This window comes from Acomys russatus, chromosome 14 (genome assembly GCF_903995435.1).
Source record: "Acomys russatus chromosome 14, mAcoRus1.1, whole genome shotgun sequence".
NCBI lineage: Eukaryota > Metazoa > Chordata > Mammalia > Rodentia > Muridae > Acomys > Acomys russatus.
In genome coordinates this window covers 33,895,493-33,917,919 of record NC_067150.1, presented here as the reverse complement: position 1 = coordinate 33,917,919, position 22,427 = coordinate 33,895,493, and the positions used below count along the sequence as shown (strand labels likewise).

Sequence of the window (22,427 nt, the reverse complement as noted above, 5' to 3'; positions counted from 1 at the left end):
CAGTTAAGGTGCACTGTAGACTTTCATACCAACACACATGAACTTCATACCAACTGACATGAAATGTCAGGGAAAAATACATACAAGTTGATTTTAAGGTCCAATCTCTCTCTCTCTCTCTCTCTCTCTCTCTCTCTCTCTCTCTCTCTCTTTCTCTCCCTCCCTCCCTCTCTCTCTTTTAGTTTTTTGAGACAGGGTTTCTCTGTGTTTCTCTCCTTGGCTGTCCTGAATTTGCTTTGTAGAGCAGACTGGCCTCGAACTCACAGAGATCTGTGGGCCTTTGTCTCCCCAAGTCCTGGGATCACAGGCATGCGCCACCGTGCCCAGCTAGACTTGCTTTTTTATTTGACATTATTACTTACAATTTTTTTTTTTTTTTTTCTGGGCAGAAGACATTTCTTCTCAGCAGTCAAAATTGCATGCTGCTCTTTCAGTTCCCAGCACCCAATCTAGGTAACTCACAGCCGCCAAGAGTTGCAACTCCACATATCAGATGCTTCTGGCCTGTGAGGTCACCTGCACTCACACACACACACACACACACACACACACACACACACACACACACACACACACAAACCCATGATGAATGCAGCCAAAACCATAATTCACAACTCTTGACTAAGGCCCTCCATCATACTCCTGCCATTGGGACGGCCCCAAGGAGGAAGGACCAGATCAGAAGGCACCACCTTCCTTTAAATGTGGCAAGAAAGGTTACTAGGTCTCTAGGCTCTAGGCTTGCATCTGTACAAATCCTCAAGACCTAGTCAGCCTTGTCCTGAGTCTAACAACAGTGCCACAGCCTGGGAGCAAGTCATTGAGCCTTCTAACACCTCCCTTACACCTGCTGGGCCTAGGAGTGGAGGACTGATGGGGTCTAGGACCTGCTCTTGATCTGACTAAATATATACTCCAGAAACCCAGGGTCTCAGTGTCTGTGTCTGGTCTCCTCATCATATTCCTCCTAGATATTGGGGCTACTTTCTCAGTCCTGAGAGAACTCTGGGGCCCTACCTGCCCTTCTGTCTCATCCATAGTTGGAGTGCATGGGCAGTCCTTCAGACCCCTCCAGGCCCCACCCTTTTAACTTGTTCCTTCCAAGGCTTTTCTTTTTGTCATTCTTTCCTCCTTACACCCTCATGTCCCTTGTTAGGGGCAAACTCTGTCAGGGCAACAGCTCCCAGGGCACCCCCCATCCCCCCACCCCGCCACCCTCCTCTTCCTTCCCTTGGCCTCCATTTGCAGACCCTCTCACTCTCCAAAATTCCCAAGACCCTCTTATCCTCTGCCCTCTCCTTTAGTTAGTCCCACAGTATGGGGCACTGAAGGAGAGAAACCTGTTCTTTAAGATCCCAAGTGTGGGATCAGAATGGTCTCGTGAGAGAACAGGTGATGTTAATTCACTAGAAGAGCAACCACCTCGTGCAGGAGCTTAATTGCTACCAGATGAAAAAGATCCTGTGAACAGACTCTGGGAGGAGATATATAAATGAGCCCAGAACTGGTGGCTGGGTGGATTGGAGACTTGGGATAGATTAGGCTGTTCATCGCTGCCCTTCAAGTCGCTCCTAGAGAAATCCGCTTGAGGGAAGGCTTCAGAGCTCCGGCTCCTGCTGAGGCTCTAGGGTCTGGTTACCTGTGGTTTCAGTGGAAGAAATCCTGTGGCTCCCGATCAGAGAACCGTTCCTCGGGACTGATATCCTTAAGGTTTTGTTGTTGTGTCAATTAACCCTCATTTCCTACTGTTTTGGTTAATCAGGTTATAATTGACGTAGGCTCGGTCACTAAGTTGTTAATGAAATATTTTGGTTAAGAAAACTGAGTCTACAGGGCACCACCTCCCCTTGTTGTACATCATAACCACCTTTAGATTCAACGCAAAGGCCCTCTTGCCTACATTTCCCAACCCTCTCATTCAGCTTCTTTTAGCCAACCAGTTTCTCCGCCCACCTTTTCACCTTTACTACACTCCCATACCGACAGTAAGAAAACCTAATGGGATTTTCCACCTAGTCTGGGGGTGGGGGGGGGGGGGCGGGGACCTTTGTTCCATTAACACTGCTGTTGTCCCTCTCTACCCTCAAGTCTCTAACCCTTACAATATCCTCTCCATCATCTGACAGCACCACTCATTTTCCAGTCCTGTATCTTAGAGACACTTTCTCCTCAATACTCCTGGATGCTCACTCACAAGACCTTTTTGCCTTCACGTACCCGACATCCAGCTGACACAGCCTCCTCTTCCCAGCCATGATCAGCAGCTCAGCTTCCTTGAGCCACCTAATGACATGACGACATGCCAATATCAGCGAGAAGCTGTCAAGAGAGAGCAGTGCCTATTTAGCCAACACTGAGCGACCCAATAATAAAATTAAAAGGTGGGAATGAAGGACTCTAGCCAGCTCAAGCATGACAAATATGATTCTGACAGGCCTTGCCTTTTTTCCCTATTCCCTCTGCCTTTCTAAAGACCATTAGATCGCATTCCTAAAGCTAACCACCAGGGTCTAGTCTCTCATTTGGTCACTTCCCACTCCTGAGGCCGAGTACCAAGGTCCAGCTATCAAAGAACTAAAGCTCAGCAATCTAAAGGCCCCTTTGGATCACCTAATTAACATGCCCAATTAAAATTAAGCACCTCATCCTAACACTGGCTGTCATTTGTCTATGGCCACCTATTAGCTCACAAGCAGATCTGCCAGTCTGCTAACCCATCTGAACTGCCTCTAGGTTACTGAGCAAACTCTAACCTCATCACCTGCCTGCCATTAGGTGTGTGTGTTGGAGTCCCAGGAAAAAAGGAAAAACCTGCCATGTGTCACTCTCTTACTTGGTCTCTTACCCTTGTACTTCTCTCTTGCATTTTCTCTAAGGGAGCTGTACCCCCCGACCCCTACTCCACCCCCTCCACCCCACCCCCATCCCCCCCACCCTCATGGCCCACTCAGGTCCTAACTCCTCTCCCTTTCCCTTTCTTCAAACAAATCTCTCCACATTTATATCTGTTGCTTGTCATCTCATTTTTTGAATCCCAACACCATGCCTGTCTCCTCTCTATCTGGAGGCGGTCCTTTGCCACCCTCCCTCCCCCCAACACATAAAAATCTCATCCCGTTCTCCCTTGTTTCTTTCCCCCTTCTCCCTCATCCTCTGTCTCCTGTCTTTGACATTTCTTCCCTGCCTTTTATCCCTCAGTGGCAGATAAATCTCCTTTGTGCTGAGACCTTGGTCTTGGGATGCTGAGACCTTGGTCTTGGGATGCTGATACTGGTCCGTTCCCATGGTCTTTCAGGCAAAGGATTGCTTCATTCTGCTCTTTGCCCAGTGGTGTTACTTCTGGTTCACCCACAAGGATATCTCCTCTTCTCTCGACATTCCTCCCATAGCTGTGTTGGCTGAGAGTCTCTGATTGCTTTCACCCATGGGGGATGTGGTGGAGTGAAGAGGTGATATCTTCCATAGGCTTCAATGTTCTAGCACAGGGTTCCCAGCTGATACCTGATGATCTGGGTGTTGCAGAGCATTTTCCTCCAATCAAGCCCTCTACCTTAGAAGGAACCATCTTAGGATGTAGGCTGCAAGGGGAAGTGAAACAATGGGATGGTGAGGGCAGGATGCTTACAATGAGGTGAAACCACAGGGTGGCATTCCATCTTGCGGGGAGTCTTAAGAGAGGAACTAAACAACCCAAAATAGCTTCAGGAAGTCCCTGCAACCCACCAGATTGACCAGGTCCCTCCATCCTAAAGAGTATAAACAGTAAAAGAGTGATGAGAGTCAAACTCAAACAAGCCCAGGCACCTGGAAGTAGGGACTAGCCAAACTGCCTAGAGAGGACACAAAGCCTGGCTGAGCTATCTGGAAGAAGCTTGAGCCAACCGAGGCACTTGAGGCAGGAGGATTGCTGTGAGTTCGAGGCCAGCCTGGTCTACAAAGTGAGTCCAGGACAGCCAAGGCTACACAGAGAAACCCTGTCTCGAAAAACAAAACAAAACAAAACTAAACAAAACTAAACAAAAAAGAAAAAGAAAAAGAAAAGGGTGTCTCCAACCTGCTGAGCTGCTTGCAGGCTGTGCAGTGTGCTCCTGGTTCCCAGCTTTGTGAGCAGCTTGTTCGTGTTTTGTTGATGCAGCTGCCTCTCAGTCATTTCTGCTCCTGTAACTAACTAACTAATTCCTCAACCATAATTCTGTCATTAACCCTATTAACACTCAGTAATTCACCAAGTCAGATCGCATGGTATCTATACTTTGATTTGTCAATAGTTCCCCATCTGGAGTGGGTAAATGTGTGAGGAGTTTGTGCTGGAGTGCGTGCATGCTGCATTTCCCTGGGAAAAGTCTGTCACGTGATAATAGACAGGCTGTGGAGGAAATGAGCCTTGAGGAGAGGGGCTTAAAGGTCATAGCCTGTCCCATTGTTCTGGCAGCCTGAGCTCTCTGTGCCTCCTCACCTGCTGAGATAGAACAGGCTGTGTGCTGCAAGTTCCCACTGCCATAGATGGGACCACAACCACTCTCCCCACCAACTGGTGGACTATATCTCTTTAAACCATGGGCCAAACCAGCTTTCTCCTCCTTTATGTGGTTTCTGTCAAAGGTACTGTCACTGTGACATGTAAAGGAGCTAACACAGGGAGATGGATGCATTTATCATCTGCTATCTCTTCTGGTGAGATGTATGTTACAAACTCTGGTTGCAAAGCTATTTCCAACGACACTGTAGGACTCTGCTGATTAAGGGAGAAGTCTGGCCTTTTCCGGATAGCTGGTTCTGTGCTCGGACTACAAGCACACCTATGGGTTGTGACCCTTTTGGGGATCAAATGACTCTTTCACAAGGGTGTAAAAATAATTTTCCTCTCCTGGCTCAATTGTTATGTGGGAGCCTAAGTGCCTCCTGCTAACCTAGGCCTAGTCCTAGAAGTTTCTAGCTTCCGTAAATCTAATCCAGGCCTAGAATGTTTTAGCCTCTGAGACTTAATGCTTAATAAGCTCATCCTTACTTGTACTTTCTGAGCTCTGAGCTGGCTGGTTCAGCTGTTCTGACTCAAACCAGATTTATTTAATCTGGTTTATCTCTTGGACCTGGGATTGCTCTGCTTGGCGTCAAACTAACTCAGTAATCTTCTCTAATCTTCTGGCTTCTTCTCATTTTCTGGCTCATTCCTTCTTCACCTGAGTTCTCTTTATGCAGCCCATCTCTAGTACTGTCCTGGTAAAATCTGCCCCCTCTCTCTGTGATACTGCAGTCGTCATTCAGCTCCCCCACCAATCCACTGTACAACACTCACCCAGAGACTATTTGCAGGAACTTCAGCTCTGCCCCTCATTGCCTGATCTTGTAGAGTTTTTGAAATCTTCCTGGAAATGACCACAACTGTGTAACTTTTGAAGTCTGCCACAGATATAAAGATAATATTGTGTAGACTCACCGACGTCTGCTGCTGGGACAAGCCATTCCTGGCCCCATGTGTGGTCCACGGCTATTGCTGAACATAAGAAAAGGAAGCTTGAGGGCCCACAGGGGTTCCCTGGGGCTCTTTTTCCAAATGAATCTTTGAAACATGTCTGTGTTACTATACTAAGCACTTTTTGGGGCGTTTGCTGCTGATTTCTGGGGAGCTCTTGAGGCATCTTTCCTATTCTCCTGATGTGTCAAGTTAACCTAAGACTAGCCAGCACAATTGCTAAGGATTTAGCAACTCAACTCCTTGCTTACCATCTTTACTTTTTTTTTTTTTCTAAACTATTTACTGGTCTTTCTAATCTTTCTAACATCACTGTAGATGTAGCTGAAAGCTGCTAGTAATTTCTTTTTTTGTGTGTCCTAAATTCTTTGTAAGATATGTGGCATGGACCTAGGTTCTAGAATCTGTCAACCTTCGTTAGAAAAGCTTCCCTTTGCAATAGGTAATGATTAACACACGAGCCCACAACAGGTCAAGATGCAGAGAAGAAGAGATGGAGGAATGTTGAGTCCTAAATGAGACATGTATATCAATCACATCTCCTCCTCCCAAGGCTCAAGGATCATTGCTGAAGAGAAGGCGAGAAGATAAGGGCCAGATGTGGTGGGTGGGTATTAGAAAATAATGCTTTTTGGACATAGCCCAGGAGTTGCACATATGAATTCACAGCAGTTAGACAGCATGCAGAAAGCCTGCATAAGCTCAAGCCAGACAAATTCCCAGCATGGGGAGGGGAGGTGGGCATGAAGTCCCACCACATCTAAGGAGCTCCGAGCAATTAGTAGTTGCTGGGAGAAGGAGAATCAGATACTTTTAAGGATGCATCCCCTGGAAGGTAGAACATCCTTTACAGATATGTTGCTCTGGATCCCAGGTCCTGCTTCTTCCCTTCGGGGTGTGTAGCTCCCAATGCCTGCAGATGCTGGACCCAAAGCAATAGAGCTTAGCCAGGCAGGTGAGTTAAATGCAGCTCTTCCAGTGATACAGCTCTCTTTATTGGGTGGTGAGGAGGGCCATATAAGCCTTGGGGAAGTAAGTAGAGGTTTTTGGGTGATTGAACATCATTGGTTGGCACAGAGGTGCTGGGAATGCTTCATTTGCCTGGAGAGAAATTCCAGGTGCTAGCTGGGCATGTCCTTATGAGGAAACTGGAAACCTTGCCACCAGGCTACTTGACTACCTCAAGGGGGTTGGAGGTGGCGGGGGGGGGGGGGGCGTCACAAGACAATGTGCACTGGGTCATACAGGCCCAGGCCCAGAGCAGGGAGGGAGGGATCCTTACTTCTGCTGGTCTCAAGATGAGATTTTCAGGGTTTGGACTCATCTCTCACTCACTTTTCCTCCAGGCCAGTACACCAGATGGATGGTTCACGTGCCCCACACCCACACATCCAAGAGTATACGGGCAGCACAAAATGAACTTGGTGGGTTTGAGGTGGAGGTGAAGAGGACAGAGTTGAGTAGGTTGGGAAGGGGAAACAGATGTGGGAAGAGTTGGGGACAAGTGAATATGATCAAAATATATTGTACAAAATTATCAAAGAATTAATAAAAAACAAAAACAAAAACAGAGACAAAACTCTTATATCTGTCAGGTAAACCCGTTCATCACCTTTAAGCTTAGCCATTCATAAACAGCCCCAGTGTGGGTAAGCTCTTTGTCACGGTGTTGCTCACTAGTTCCACAAACAATCCTCGTTTCCACCTGAAATGCTGCCAGCATGGCTTTCACTATTCACAAAGCCATCAGCGTTCTGCTCTTTGAAGCTGTCACAGCTGTCCCACTGTTAAGGTCCTCTTAATAGTGATGTTCTTTATTTGTTAATATTTATTTTATTTTTTAATCGTGTGTATGTTTGTGTATCTCTCTGTAAGTATGTTTGTGTGCATATGTGTGTATGTGCTTGTGTGTATGTTGTATGTGTATATGTGTGTTTATGCGTATGTGAATATGTGATAAAGAGAAAATAGTTGTGTAGCACGTGGTTCTGAGGGTGTGCAGAGATCCAGCCCTAAATAGATGTCCTGAAACTCTGATCCTGTGGTGATGGTGCCAGTGGACGATGGTGGCGAGCATGTGTGGCATAAACAGCTTATATCAGGGTATAGAAGGCAGAGAGGGTGTGGGGAAAGTGGGCCAGGGTTTCATAGCTCCCTTCCAGGATGTGTAGGCTCATCGCGGTTGGCAACTTGACAGCATCTGGAATCAGCAGAAACCCATACAGCTGGTCACACCTGTGAGAGACTTCTCAAGTGGAATATTCGGGGAGAGAAGAAATACTCTAAATCTCGGCTACCCCATCTGGTGGCAGCCCACATACAAGGACATGGAAGAAGCTTTACTGTCCTCCTGCCTTCCCTTACTCTCTATAGCAAATTCATTTAGCTGTGCGGCATTCCTTCACTGTAGACTGAAGACCAGCAGCTCACTAGGAGTCCTCTAGGACCCCAGCACCAGATGGTGACTGCTGAGACAGCCATTGGATCCAGAGCACAGCCTGTAAGCCTCTCTAATAAATCCCCTTTAAATATACATATATTCCCTCCTCAAATATATATAGGTCTCCAAGGACTTAAGGATCGCCACTTCCTCAAGTTCGCAACACCTCCTAGAAGCACATTAGGGACCAAGATCTAAACACATTGGGCCTTTGAGATGCAAATCATATTCAAACCATGACTTCATTTTCCTATTCTCTCTAGACAAATTGTGCAAGATAGCTTTTAAAAAAAAAACTGTCCAATGAGTCTCCTTTCTGGTGTTTAAATCCTTGTACAGTTTCTTTCTTGTGTGCAAGGGGGCCAATGGTCAAGTTCAGATGTCATTTTTCTTATAATCACCCACCTTATTTTGTGGGACAGGGTCTCTCACTAACCTGAGACTCAGTAATTAGTCTAGGCTGGCTAGACAGAAAACCCTCAGAGATCTTCCTGTCTCCGTTTCCCTGGAGATGGGATTCCAATTGTGTACCAACATGCCTAACATTTTATGTGCGTGTTGGGGATTAAAAAACTCACAGGCCAGCTAGTCTTGAGTTTGCAGCATCAAATCAGCAAGATGACCAAGATGCTAGGTCAGAAGATACATGATCCAATGACTACTGTTATGAGGGAAACAGCACAACAACTTAGCAAGGCTGGGAAGTCAGGAAGAGTTGTGCCTCTTCTAAACCAGAGGGGACCTAGGTCACATTTCCCAGTTGTTCATGAAAAGTTTATTTTTTTTTTTTAAATGTGCAACGCAGTCAACCAAAGGTGATTATATTAGTCAGATTTTGAGTTGTTGGGACACGATAATTTACACAATTAGCTGAGCATGTGAAATCTTTACTTTGGCTCACAGTTTTCAGAAGTGTTTGTCTATCATGGTGAGGAGGAAGTGGTCAGGAATCAGAGAAAGGGATGCAGGAAGGAAGTCAGGGCAAGGCTTCCATCACCAGTGACCTTCCTCCAACCAGTCCCTACACTCCCCTGCCATACTATCTCCCAATAGTCCTGAAATCTTAAATCATCAGTGGATGATGCCATTATTGTCAGATCCTCAATGATTTAATAGAAATGCCCTCACAACTACACAATGCTGTATGCCTTACTAATCTCTTAGGATTTTTTTTAAATTGTAGTGTGTGTGTGTGTGTGTGTGTGTGTGTGTGTGTGTGTATGTATGTAACCTTTATATACGTCTATGCACTGTGGGTGTGTCTGGTGCCTGCAGAGGCTAGAGAAGAACAGTATATTTCCTGAAACCAGAGTTACACATGTTTGTGAGCTAGCATGTGGATGCTGGTACATGAACCTGGGTCCTCTGGAAGAGCAGTCAGTGTTCTTATCCAGTCCCCTCTTATGTGTTTGTTAATCCAAACATTGACAACCAAGGTTAACCATCCCAGGTATGTCAGATGAGAAAAATGACAAGATGTGCTTAGAAATTGAATTGGCCTTTTTATTTGCATTCTAGCATGGACATCACTTTATTCTATAAACAGAGGGAAGGGTCCTCTGGGTGTGGGGGTGACCGCTCATTTATAGGAGGATCAGAATGGAAGCCACCAGGTTGCTTTTCCTTTAAGGTTGAAGCATAATTGCACACATCTACATTTCTAGTAATTGCCCACATAGTGTTGATGTTGGGGATGGGAGATGGGAGTTTAGGACCCACTATAGTTGAAGCCCCAGGGGAAAGTTGATGCACCAGACCCAGTACAACAAAGCAAAACCTAATCTCTCATACCAAAGCACACCTCTAGAACTCACACACCCCTGTCGAATTCTGCACAGCTTTGCTTTATCTTTGCATGCTGGCTTGTTCTGATGACAACTTGCCACCGGTTAGTATCATCTGAGGTGGGAGCCCCATTGTCCTGAGTGTCTTAACCAATGTCAAAGAAACTACCTTAAATGTGGGCAGCATTTCTGCCCCAATTTAAAAGGAGGGTAGGAACCAGGCATGGTGGTGCACACCTTTCATCCCAGCACTCAGGAGGCAGATGCAGGCAGATCTCTATGAGTTCAAGGCCAGCCTGGTCTACAGAGCGAGTCCAGGACAGCCAGGGCTACTCAGAGAAACCCTGTCTCAAAAAACAAAAACAAGAGTGGTGGTGAGGGGAGCAGGGTAGAAGGAAAATTGTTTATGTTTAGCTTGCCTTCCATCTTCTCCTCGACTCTGACCTTGCTGCCGCAGCAGATTCTTTTGTTGATACCAAAACCAGTATTTCCAGGCTTCCATTGTTGATTGTTGACTGAGGACCTGGGACTCTCCAGGACCCTTCCAGTTTTTTTGTTTTTGTTTTGTTTTGTTTTGTTTTGTTTAATGGTAGACTGCTGAGGCACCCAGCCTAGTGGACTGCTCAGTTTCCCCATATGAGAGCTACGATAGGAGTACTCTTGGCTGATGAGGTAACCAGCCTGTGGATCAAACAACTAGTCTGAGCTCCTCAGGTGGGAAACAACTGTTATTATTTTAATATAAGATGGTTTCATAAACTCTTACGTTTGTATTCATCTATCAGTTCTGCTCCTCTAGCGAACCCTGGCAAATACACTTGTTAAGTGAAATTTTTAGAGTTCATTATTTTGAAATAGGCTCTTGGCTAAGAACTCTAGGAGAGCAGACCTAGCCAGAATGGAGTCTCTCATACTCAATACCACTTAACCAACTGGCTTCTGAAATACCCCCACTTCTTCCATTAAAAACAAAACAAAACAAAAAAACAAGGAGCCGGGCATGGTGGCATACGCCTTTAATCCCAGCACTTGGGAGGCAGAGGCAGGAGGATTGCTGTGAGTTTGAGGCCAGCCTGGTCTACAACGTGAGTCTAGAACAGCCAAGGCTACACAGAGAAGCCCTGCCTCAACAAACCAAAACAAACAAATAAAAAACAAACAAACAAAAAACAAAAAAACAAACCAAACCAAAACAAAACAAAAAACCAAACCAAAACAAATAAACAAACAATAGCACAAAGCCAGCAACCACTCAGAGGGCCCTGTTGCAGAAACAGGACAGCTAAATCCTCTCTGAATGCAACTTTGAAGCGTTCATTTTTTTGGCCCTTTCTTCTTAGGTTTGTTTCCTTTTGCCTCATATAGCCAAATCGCTGCCGCTCACCTTTGGGGAGCTCTTGCATTTTATAGAATGCGCTGCTGTCTAGGTTCCTGAGTCATAATTAGCCAATTTGATCTTTAAATACATTTGCTTTTTCTCATCTATATATTAGTCTTTGTCAATATTTAAACACCTACATAAATGGATTTGGCCAGATCATAACGTTTTTCTTTCTCTTTTCTTTTTTAAATCGCTCTCAATATTTGCTTTTTTTCATTTTTTTACTATGATACACATATTTTTCAATTTACGGATTTTAATGCTGCATAAAAGGGCTTACTCCAGGAAGATGAAGAACAAAACAAGCAAACAACAACAAAAAACAATCCTACAGATTGTTGAATGTTTGAGCCACATGAATGTGACGAATGACTGCCATTAACGTCAAAAGAAACGGCTTGGTTTTTCCTGCAGACCGAGTGTCACTTTGCACCCCAGCTAGGCAGCATCTCCTCAAAGTGTGCAGGGGGCGGAGCTCACGCAGGTGGCCACGTGACCGCGGAGGTCGTGCCGAACCAAGTCGCGCGATCTGCCGACACATCAGCTTATGGCGCAGGCCGCTGATTGGCGGGCTGTCTGCATGTGGGCGGGGCCCTGACGTGCATCCAGCTCCGGGTTCCCGGAGACGGAATAGCGGCCTCGCTGGGAGCTACTTCGCGCTTGCCAGGTAGGTTGTATGCGCTGGTAGTTGGGCAGCCGCGAGTGGTAAGACCTGCAGGCGATCGCGAGGGATCCGCAGGTGCCTGACATCCCTCAGATGTATGTTATCCTCGGCAGAAGTGTGACCGGCCCAATAAAAGCTCAGGTGGCATGGGGTGGTGGCCTGGTGGACACCTCGGGCCCAGGGGCCTGCGATGAAGGTAGGGCATTGGCAGGACAGGGAAGGACACGGGCCCGGGAGAGCTGGGTCCCCGCCAGTGCTGGAGGTTACCTGCTGTGGATCCCACATCCAAGGGGAGGTGGACAACGCTGGTACTTTGCTTTGCGATGGTCTTCTCCTGGAGAAGGCGCCAAGTTGAGAACCAGTGCCCTGACAGTTTACTGTGACCTAGGGAGAGGATGGGGTTGTGCCGGCGCTCCCTGCCCTTTTGAAGACTGCAAGCGGCGACTTGCGTACTTTAAGCATCGTTTCTAAAAAGTCTCAGATACTGGCACCCCTGCTTTATTGCCGAGTAAACTCGAAGGAGAAGTTACTTGAACACTTTGTGGGTTAGCTGAGTATTTATCATCAGTGTTGTTAAAATGTGCTCGCCTTCTGACCCTTGCTCTCTTACTGTACTATAATTTGTGTGAAGAACTCAGAATCCCGTATCTGTATGTGTCTCTAGAGAAGTAATTCTGTAGAAGAAACAAGCACTGGGCTTTGTATCACTTTGACTATTCCTTACAGAACAAAATTATTTAAATTATTCCTGCCTTCACTGCCCCATATATTAAGGTTATACAAGCTCACACGTTATTATAGACTTGTGAGAATTAGATGAGAGAACCACTCCATTACTTCTACAAATGTGTAAAGGCGAGGTGAGATGTGCACGGAACATAACAGCTCAAGTTCCAAACCATATAGCCAATAGCCTAAGGAAAGGGGTGGACTGAGGAGCTTAAAATAATATGTAGATTTTCTTTAATATATAAATGCTAGCTTTTTTTTTAAAATGTTTCCATGCTTTTTCTTCAGTTAAGAAAAATATAGTAGTTTTAAGTCATTTAAATATAATACTGTATTTATTTACTTATTTATTTGATGCTGGAGAAGGGAACCAAGGCTTTGGACATGCTAGGCCAGAGGAATATCACTGAACCACACTCCAGGCCTATTTAATTGATAACTATGGTTAAAAAAAAAAATTTTTTTTTTCTGCAATGGCAGTGTAAGATTTAATGTAAACTTCAGTTTCAAACAATAATGCCTAAATAACTTGGAATCCACAGGGCCTCTCTGACTTTAAGGGGTTTAATCCTTAGAATTAGGTACAAAATTATATCAACATGTGGGTGTTTATCATAGCACTTGATACCGGTTAAATTGTTTATTGAATTATCAGTAGCATTTAAGATGGAGAAATGAACACCTAACACTTAATGTAAATTTTTTTTTATGGTGAAATGAGAGAAAATCCTTATGATTCATCCCCTAAGCAAAGGGCTAAGCACCTTAGCAATAAGCTCGAAGGTGGGGTTGGTGCTGCAAGGCAACTAGGAAAGCTGTGGGGCGGGGATCTGGAGGGAGACAGTGAGAGGTAGGAAAGATTTTTTTTTTTAACAAAGAAACTAAAAAAATCCCTGGCATAAGTGAGCAAAGGATAAAGATTCAGACCACTCACAGGAAAAGGGTAATTTAGTACAAATATATGACATTGTGTTCAATATCACTCAAGGTAAATATGAATTAACTATGCACCAAGATGTCTTTTCTTTCCTGTTGAGTTGAAGATACCCCAGGGGTTGTGGAGAAACGGTCACTGCCCTCCATCGTCTGAGACACAGAAAGCAGTTCAGCACCTATAGACAGCAGTTGAACAACCTGCACCAGGTCACCACGACGTTTCTCCCTGAAACTGTCATGCGTGTAAACGTTCACTTAACACAAGAGCAGTTGTCTCAAAGCCTGGAAGCCTGAAAACCAAACAGTGGTTTTGTTTTTCCCACAGGCTCAGTACTCGGACTCATCTGATGACAGTGCCTGGCTCCCAGTGACTGAAAGACACACCCGTTGTTTCTTGGGTCACATTACCAGGTATTCCTGCCTGTGCCTTCTGGAAGTGTTTCACTCTTTTGGTCTTTTGTTAACTTTTGATTTACTTCCATGTGAAAAGGTCAGGAGTAGCCGAAGATAGCCCATGGGTGGCAGCAAGGACGGAACTGAAGTCAGAACTGCACAGGACAGTATTGAGGGTGGTGTTGGTATGTGACATGTTTCTGCCACATCCTACTGAAAGAGACAATATAGGATCTAAGACCACACATGACTTATGGACTAGCAAGACAATATTGTTGAAGTTTAACTGGCAGTGAGGACCAAAATATTGCCTAGGAGAGAAAAATGAAATACTAGCCATATTTGATAAGATGGGCTTGACAATAAAAAAAGTGAACAGGTATCACCAGTGTCTGCATGGATCCTGAAACCAGATGGCAGACATGCAGACATGTTCATGCTCATTAATAGACAGAACCACGCTAGTAGCAGCGTGGAGAAGGGAGGGGTTAGGAAGGAAGAAAGTGGGACAGTGGAAAATATCTGACCGTCCCGCAGAAGATACTTGGAAATTTCCTTATGCCTGGACAAGTCTTTTGTATGTTCTTAACTTCATGCTCAAAAGAATGTTTACAGCATTTTCATTTCCTCCACTGTAACTATAAGACAACCTTTTCACCAAGGAGTGTCATGCTTAGATAAGCAAGTGTTTAGAAAGAAAGAAAGAAGGAAGGAAGGAAGGAAGGAAGGAAGGAAGGAAAGAAAAGCAAATGTTTCTGTCTGCCATAAAGATCTATTCTCAGAATGACTTATTGCATAAAATGGTATTGGCAGGTCAGCATAAATAAATGTTTGCTAGGGCTGGGGAGATGCCTCAGTAGTTAAGAACGCTTGCAGAGGACCCAAGTTTAGTTCCCATTGTTCATACCAGGCAACTTATAACAGCCTCTGTAATTCCAGCTTGAGGGGAGTCAATATCTAGCCCCTGCAGGCACCTGTGTTCATGTGGCATGTATTCAGACTGACTGATACCCGTATAAAATAAAATTTTAAAAATCTTTTTTTAAAAAAGCTTTATTATGTGAATAGACAGTGGTAAGCCAACAGGTAATTGGAAGATTTTTCTTTCTATGTGTATTTGTGTGTATGTATGTGTGCACATGTCTGTGTGCATGCGAAGGTTGGCGGACAACTTCAGCCGCTTTCCATCTTTTGTCTGACATAGAGCCTTTCATTGGCCTAAAACTCTGCACAAGGGTTCACAGCATAGCTTAGCTAGCTGGCCAAGAAGTCCCAGGGCCCTCTTGTCTCTCCCTCCTGTCTTGCCATTGATGGACTTATTTAGATGCAAGCCGCCATGGCCTGCTCATCACTTGGCCTCTGGGGAATCCAAACTCAGGTCCTCGCATTTGCAAGGGGAGCACGCAGTTGACCAAACCATCTCCCCAACCCCACTTAAGGATTTCCCAGCACTGAAAAGACAGTGAAACTTACCCTCGTCAAGCCGTGAGTAACTCGGAAGGCTACTCTTGAAGAAATGCTAAACACTGATCATGTTGCTTCTGGTGGCGTGATTGGGAAACTGCTGGAAGGTTATTAGACTGTGTGTGTGGATAGTGTGACAGCGTGGGTGGCTATGTTGTGAACCCCCTCGTGAAAATCACAGAAAATCACAGAAGGTATTTGTGATGATAACTAGTGCTTAAGCTAAAACCTAGGATGACGAACAGGGGAGAAGAAATCCTTTCAAAGGCATCTTGCACTGTGTTGCTTCATCACTTGGAACCTGGACTCTGCCATGGGATTAATGTCTAATTTCAACACTGCTTATAATATGAAGAGGCCAGATTAGGGATGATGTGTATCAATACTCCCTTCTGCTGCCAAAGATGAGGCTGATAGCTACATGAGATTGTTTTTAGTCTGGGAACTGTACGTACAGCTTTTTTTGAAAAGTTGTAGAGACGAGAGGAGTGAATTGTCACACACTTGTCCTGTAGGTGCTGCGATGGACCTGGTTCTCAGCGTGGCCGATTACTACGTCTTTACCCCGTATGTGTATCCAGCCACATGGCCCGAGGACAACATTGTCCGACAAACTGTTAGTCTGTTGATTGTCACGAACCTGGGTGCTTATATCCTCTACTTCTTCTGTGCTACCCTTAGCTACTATTTTATCTATGATCATTCCTTAATGAAACATCCACAGTTTTTAAAGGTAAGAGATTTTTTTTTTCTAGCTTCTGTTACCATAAAAGTAATGATGTATTTGTGAATTAGTCCAGTTAGTTAAGCTGGTTTTATGTAAATAATGTTTGAAAACAACTCCCTGAATGGGCTGGATATTTTTATAAGTGTTAACCACCTCTTTCTTTCTTGTATTCTAAATAATAAATGGGTCTCATTGTTTTCTGTTAGCCTGGAATCTTATTTCACCAGGTCCTTAGATGAGAATGACTTTGCTGATATTGATGAATAAATAAATGTATGTATGTAATTATTGTGCTTAAGTGAATATTTTACTCTCTGGCTTTTGCAAGCTGAAAGGTGTTTTTACCTTGTGCATTTTTCTGTGGCTGAGCTGGGGATTCCTTTTTCAGCAGTTAAGACTTGTTCATAATTTTCTGTGACCATTACTGATATTTGTCATGTAGTCCCTGAACTGAGAGGAGCTAGGGAAGGAAGTTCATTTAAATATTATGCCACAAATAGCAACTCATACAGATTTGGTGTAGAAGAGAATTCAGAGGGGTCGGTACTTGCTCCCTTTGGTTGGCATCAAGGAACGTTTTTCTTACACTTTCCCATGCATTAAAATCTTCACAGGAAAAATTTGGAAGTAAGCCTTTTAGTATAAAAGAGAATTCAGTGGAATCAGCAGTTAGAGTGCATACTGCTTCTGCAGAGGACCCAAGTTTGGTACATAGCACCCATGTTGACAGCTCATAACTGCCTGAAACACCAGCTCCCTAGGGTCTGCTGGCCTCCCTCCACAGACACTGCACATATCTACACACACACACACACACACACACACACACACACACACACACACACACACGTACACATAATTAAAATGTAAAATAAAATCCAAGGAAAGAGGGGTAAGGACATAGGTCAGTGGTGGAGTTCTTGCCTGACGTGAGCCAGAGCCTTAAGTATAAACAGAGAATATTTAAAAATCCATCCCCAGTCAACTCTATGACGGTTTAGGTGAACAGATTTTGTGAATTTTAAATAATCGGAACTTTCATCTTCAGAATCAAGTCTCTCGAGAGATCACGTACACTGTCAAGGCTTTGCCGTGGATTAGTATCCCCACTGTTTCATTGTTCTTGTTGGAGCTGAGGGGTTACAGCAAACTCTACGATGACATAGGAGACTTTCCATATGGTGAGTAGATGGGGGGGGGGGGTGTCTAAATACATGTTAGTGTGGCCTCTCTCTTCCTGTCCCTCCCCCTTTCTGTTGTTTGTACTATTCGTGTGTGTGTGTGTGTGTGTGTGTGTGTGTGTGTGTTCATGTGTGTTCTTGTACACAGTAGGCCAGAGGGCTACCTCAAATTCCATCGTCAGAACTACTCTTTACCTCTCGTTTGTTTGTGTTGTTTGTTCTGAGACAGAACATCAGTATGGGAATGGGAGAATGAGAAACATTGGGGGGAGGGGAGGCACTGTAGCTATGTGGGGGCGGTGTGAGCCAAGTCAGAGGTGAGAGGCTGCAGGCCCTGGGACAGGTGGAGTACATCGGCCTGGTTGAGCAAAGTCCCAGGAGGATGAGGCTGGAAAGGGGCTGATTATGGGGTGTATTTATGGAGTGAAGGTATTGAGTGGGAAATTAAGTTCCAGGCAAGGAGGTGGTGCACGGGATCCGATTTAGGAATGCTAATATAAAGGAAAACAGTGGGACTGCCCTGTCCCGTGGGCACCTTTGTAGTTGAATTAAGAACGATAACTCAGCAGTTAAGAGGGCCTAAGTTCAGTTCCCAGCACCCACATCAGGTGCCTTACAACTGTCGATTCCAGCCACAGAGACACCAGAGCCTCTGGCCTTCATGTGCACACACATAATTAAAAATAGTAAAGTTACTAGCTAGGTTTGGTGGCTCACTCCCTTAATCTCAGCACACGGGAGGCAGAGGCAGGCAGCTCTCTGAGTTTGAGTCCACCCTGGTCTCTACAGAGTTAGTTCTAGGACAACCAGGGCTACACAGAGAAACCCTGCCTTGGAAAACAAGACACACTTATTACTTTTAATCATAAAAAGGAAATATACTGTATGGGCAATTTTTATGGTTTTGCATAGCAGCTAAATTTTAATTAACAATTACAAAATTAGTGACAGGTAGAACATTTCAAGTTGTTAGGTAAGGAGTAGGAAAGTGGGCAGTTCTGGGCAGTGATCGTGTGTGAGCTTAGCATCCCCTTCTGCATTTGTGTGGACACGTGGAGGGAACACTAACTCTGCAGCCAAACTTGGACTCCTATTCTGCATGATGTCTTTTAGGTTGGATCCATCTTGCCGTTAGCGTGATGTCCTTCCTCTTTTTCACGGACATGCTGATCTACTGGATCCACAGGGGCCTGCACCATAGACTGGCCTACAAGGTAGAGTCGTTTAAAGGAGGGGGAAGGTAGAGATGTCACACATTTCAGTATTATAATATTGTACTGAGCGTTCCTCTTGCTTATATTAAATGCCCCAGGGCTCATTGTAGGCCCTGCGTACATTTTATTTGTATTTTTCTTTGTGGGTCTGAAGGGACTGTCTTACAGTTTCAACCTTGGGAACAGAGAAGGAGTGACTTTGCCAAGTCCAATCAGGTCATGACTGCACCAGGAGAGAGGAAACTCAGTTTGCTGTGGCCTGAGGTGGCGCCTAAGGCTCTAACTGTATTCCTTTCTTCCTCAGCGCATACATAAACCTCATCATATGTGGAAGATCCCCACTCCATTTGCAAGCCATGCTTTTCACCCTGTGGACGGCTTCCTTCAGAGTCTGCCTTACCATATATACCCCTTTGTCTTCCCACTACACAAGGTGGTATACTTAGGGTTGTATGTACTGGTTAATGTCTGGACAATTTCCATCCATGACGGTGATTTCCGTGTTCCCCACATCCTAAGGCCGTTTATCAACGGGTCAGCTCACCACACAGACCACCACATATTCTTTGACTATAACTATGGACAGTATTTCACACTGTGGGATAGAATTGGAGGCTCTTTTAAACATCCTTCCTCCTTTGAAGGGAAAGGACCACATAGTTATGTAAGGAGCATGGCAGAAGAAGAAGCCAACAGCTTTGCAGAAAATGGCTATAAAAGCAAAAAAGTATGCAATGGAGAGTTTACAAAGAATAAGTAGACTATTTCCCAATTATTAACTATTTTACATAAAAAAATAATCTACACACAGTCAAGATACATAGCAAATTAAGTGGTGTCATTTGAATGTCAGCATTGCGTGTCTTGCTGAGGAATGGTCCTGGTGGTAAACTGAGGGAAGATGCTGGGAGCACCAAGATTGTAATTTCATGGTTAATATGTCAGAAACTGGTCCAGGGACAATGTGTGTCTTTCCAGCCAGCAGCTCTGCAGCCTGTACAGCCCAACAACAACTTTAAATAAGATAGAAAATAAGCTACTGAAGAAGCTCTTCTGTGTCCTTTTGCCTTAATCCACTCATACTCGTTAAGGAAAAAGTATCCATTGTGCTTAACCATACTGAGTCTAGCCAGGAAATACTAATGTGAAGATGGCTCCCATTCCTGGAGTGGCTGGCTCTGCAGTAAGTGTAGAGAATTTGTAGGGCTTTAATTAAATAGGAGCATCAGCCTGAACAATCTGATACGATGAGTGACTATGTGTATGATTTACTTAATGGCTGATGTAATAAGATTATATTTTCTTCCTATACATAGGCACTTTATTATCTGGGGCATTATCAGATTTTAATAATGAATAAAGAAATGGTAAATATTTTTTAATGTCAGCTCTTCCACGATTCAATCCAGATAGGAGATTATTTAACTGAAGATCTTGATTAGTGTCATCTTTTTATTTTCAGTGTTTTAAGACAGAGTTTCTGAGTAGCCCTGGCTATCCTGGAACTCGCTTTTATAGAGCAGGCTGGCCTCAAACTCAGAGATCTGCCTGCCTCTGCTGGATTAAAAGTGCGCACCACCACTTCCCAGCTTGGTGTGTGTCATTCAAAAGCACTGTTTAATAAGCCTATGGTCATAAATCTGGATAATGTTAGATATAAGCTTGTGGCACCCAAGTGATACATCTCTTTTGAATAAAGTGGATGCACTGTGCTTTTGATGTATTTCTAAGTTACAAGATGACTTTTTTTCGTGGTTGTTAAGGGAATAATTGCCAAGTACTTAAGTCTACCTGAGATACGCTTTGAAACCTCATCCTTCATTTCTTCCCTTTCTTCCTATTGCCTCTGGGGGGGGAAAAAAAAAGCCCACAAACAAGCAAAAACCTCACAAACACTTCCATGAAGAAAGGTGAGTGTTATATTTGCAATAGAAGGAAATATGTTTTTATAAAGATAGTCTGTTGGCTGTTTATGCAAAACCCAATAAAAGTTGACCATGACTGCTATTAGCCACTAAAGTGTTATAGAGCAGAACATCCTTTGTATAAATTAGTGTCACTTTGAAGGCATAGAGGTGATGTGGGTTGTAAAAGCTGAGAGCATCCTAGGTGCTCAAAGTCAGACTGTGCTGGATACAAGTATTACTGCAACGATATCTTTTACTCGGCAAATCCTTTCTCATTACTAAGTTGACATTATCAAGTGTTCTGAGGGAGTGGAAACAAGAAGTAAAGAGGCTCTGTGTTTAGGATCTAGACTTCCTCTTTTTTGAAAATACAGCCACTCAGGACCCTGGATTTTGAATACATAAGCATCTCTAAAACAAGGACTGATTGGGATGTTGGATGAATCTGACAGCCCATCTTAGAAGTGTGCCGTGGATACAAAATGGTCCTCAAGACACACTGTTTGACACCACATCAAGAAAAGGCAACCCTGCCAAATGGGACATCTCCATTACTCCTAGCCCCCAAGGCTCAGGACACATAAAGGAGGAGGAGGCAGAAAGATTGTGAGAGCAGAGGCCAGGGAAGAATGCTGCAGTATGAGGGGACATGCGGGGCCTTTGTGCTTGTGAGTGCACTGTAGCTGTGGCCACTTATACACAATCCAACCAGTCAGCATTCCGGCATGGCTGGGTGTGGCTAGGGCCTCACAGTGCCTCTAGCTAGAGAGCTATTGACAGTTTATGGCTGCAAGGGAAGGGAGAGTCACTTTGCAGTGGTGCAGTCTCTTAAGTTGCTTTTGTGCTGATGGGTGGCCCTGCACCCCAAAGGCTAGGGTTACCTTTAACTGGACTCTGGCTCATAAAGAAAAAAGAAGTATGAAATTGGGAGAGGCATTGTGGGGCTGTCTGGGAGAAGTTGGGCATGGGAAAGGTAGAGTGGATATGATCAAGATGCATTGTGTGTGTGTGTGTGAAATAAAGAATAACTAAATGCATTTTCAGAGACTCCTGGGCAGTTACTCGGTAGCTTCACCTCAGGAGCTGCTAAGAGCCTTGGAGTTAGGAAGTGGGAGTCACAGCAGCTGTCCTTTGCAGTCTTGCTTTCCCACCTCATAGGGGATGAGCCACTCTCTCCCAATAAGATCCAGCACAGAGAATGGTGGCTCCTGTTTTCTGCATCCAGTGATGGTTGTTCTTAGTCTTCGGCTAGGCCCTCAGTAGCAGTGCAGTGGAGGAGGCTACTTTCCCCTTCACAGGAGCAGGTGAAAAACACTGAAGATGAGTGAGTGACAGTAAAGTCGAAAACAAGATGTTGCTCACTGAGTTTTCTTCAATGAAGTAAAGTAACTAGTATTTTTGTTGCTGTAGCATTCTTTTTAAAAGCATGTCATAAACCAGTAAAATCAGGAGACAAACTAGACGCCTGTCTTCCCCCCAAATAGAATAAACTTCTTAGCAAGCACAGGAATTGTGTGACCCAGGCTTTACCACCAAGGTGGGGTTTGCATAGGAAGAAGAATATTCATAAAAAATTGTCTTAGTAAATATTTGCTTTGTCCCAGCCTGACAAAAATGTTTTCTTCCTAAATCTCTAAAAGTCAAGTTGAAGGTTTTTTATTAATTCTAAGTGTAATAGAAATTAAAAATAAGTTCTAATCTGGCTCCTTTAACAGTTAACTCCTTAGTTGAGCCTATCCAAGTCTCCTGAACTTGTAGTCATTTGCTTTTTTATAATGAGATTTTCCTAAATTTGGTAAGAGACTTATAAGTTTGATCCAGTCCCCAGGTCAGACTTGAGCTCAGGTACCTGGACAGCATCCTATCATTCCGAGGTAACTGGTAACAACTTAACAGTGAGGTGGTATCAGAAGTTAGTCATTTGACTTGAAGTCATCTGTGCCCTCTCATGGAGCTAGCTTATCTCATAGCTTTTGTTATCCTCCATCATTTCTCCCCCCCCCCCCCATATCTTTATCTCTCTGAATATTGTAATTTTACGCAGCCATTCATTAGATGAAAATATGACCCATGCTGCTAACGAAACTAATAGAAACTTGATACACATCAATCTATTAAGACAGGTACTGGGCTG

General features: G+C 44.4%; 1 protein-coding gene across 1 annotated transcript; it reads left to right on the top strand.

The window, feature by feature from the left end:
• The first annotated feature begins 15,653 nt into the window (after positions 1-15,653).
• On the top strand, positions 15,654-19,603 carry Sc5d (sterol-C5-desaturase). Its single transcript, XM_051156241.1, has 4 exons — positions 15,654-15,997; positions 17,040-17,172; positions 18,286-18,386; positions 18,691-19,603. The coding sequence occupies exons 1-4, from the start codon at positions 15,686-15,688 to the stop codon at positions 19,144-19,146; spliced, it is 1,002 nt and encodes a 333-aa protein (XP_051012198.1). The 5' UTR covers positions 15,654-15,685; the 3' UTR covers positions 19,147-19,603.
• The last annotated feature ends 2,824 nt before the right edge of the window (positions 19,604-22,427 follow it).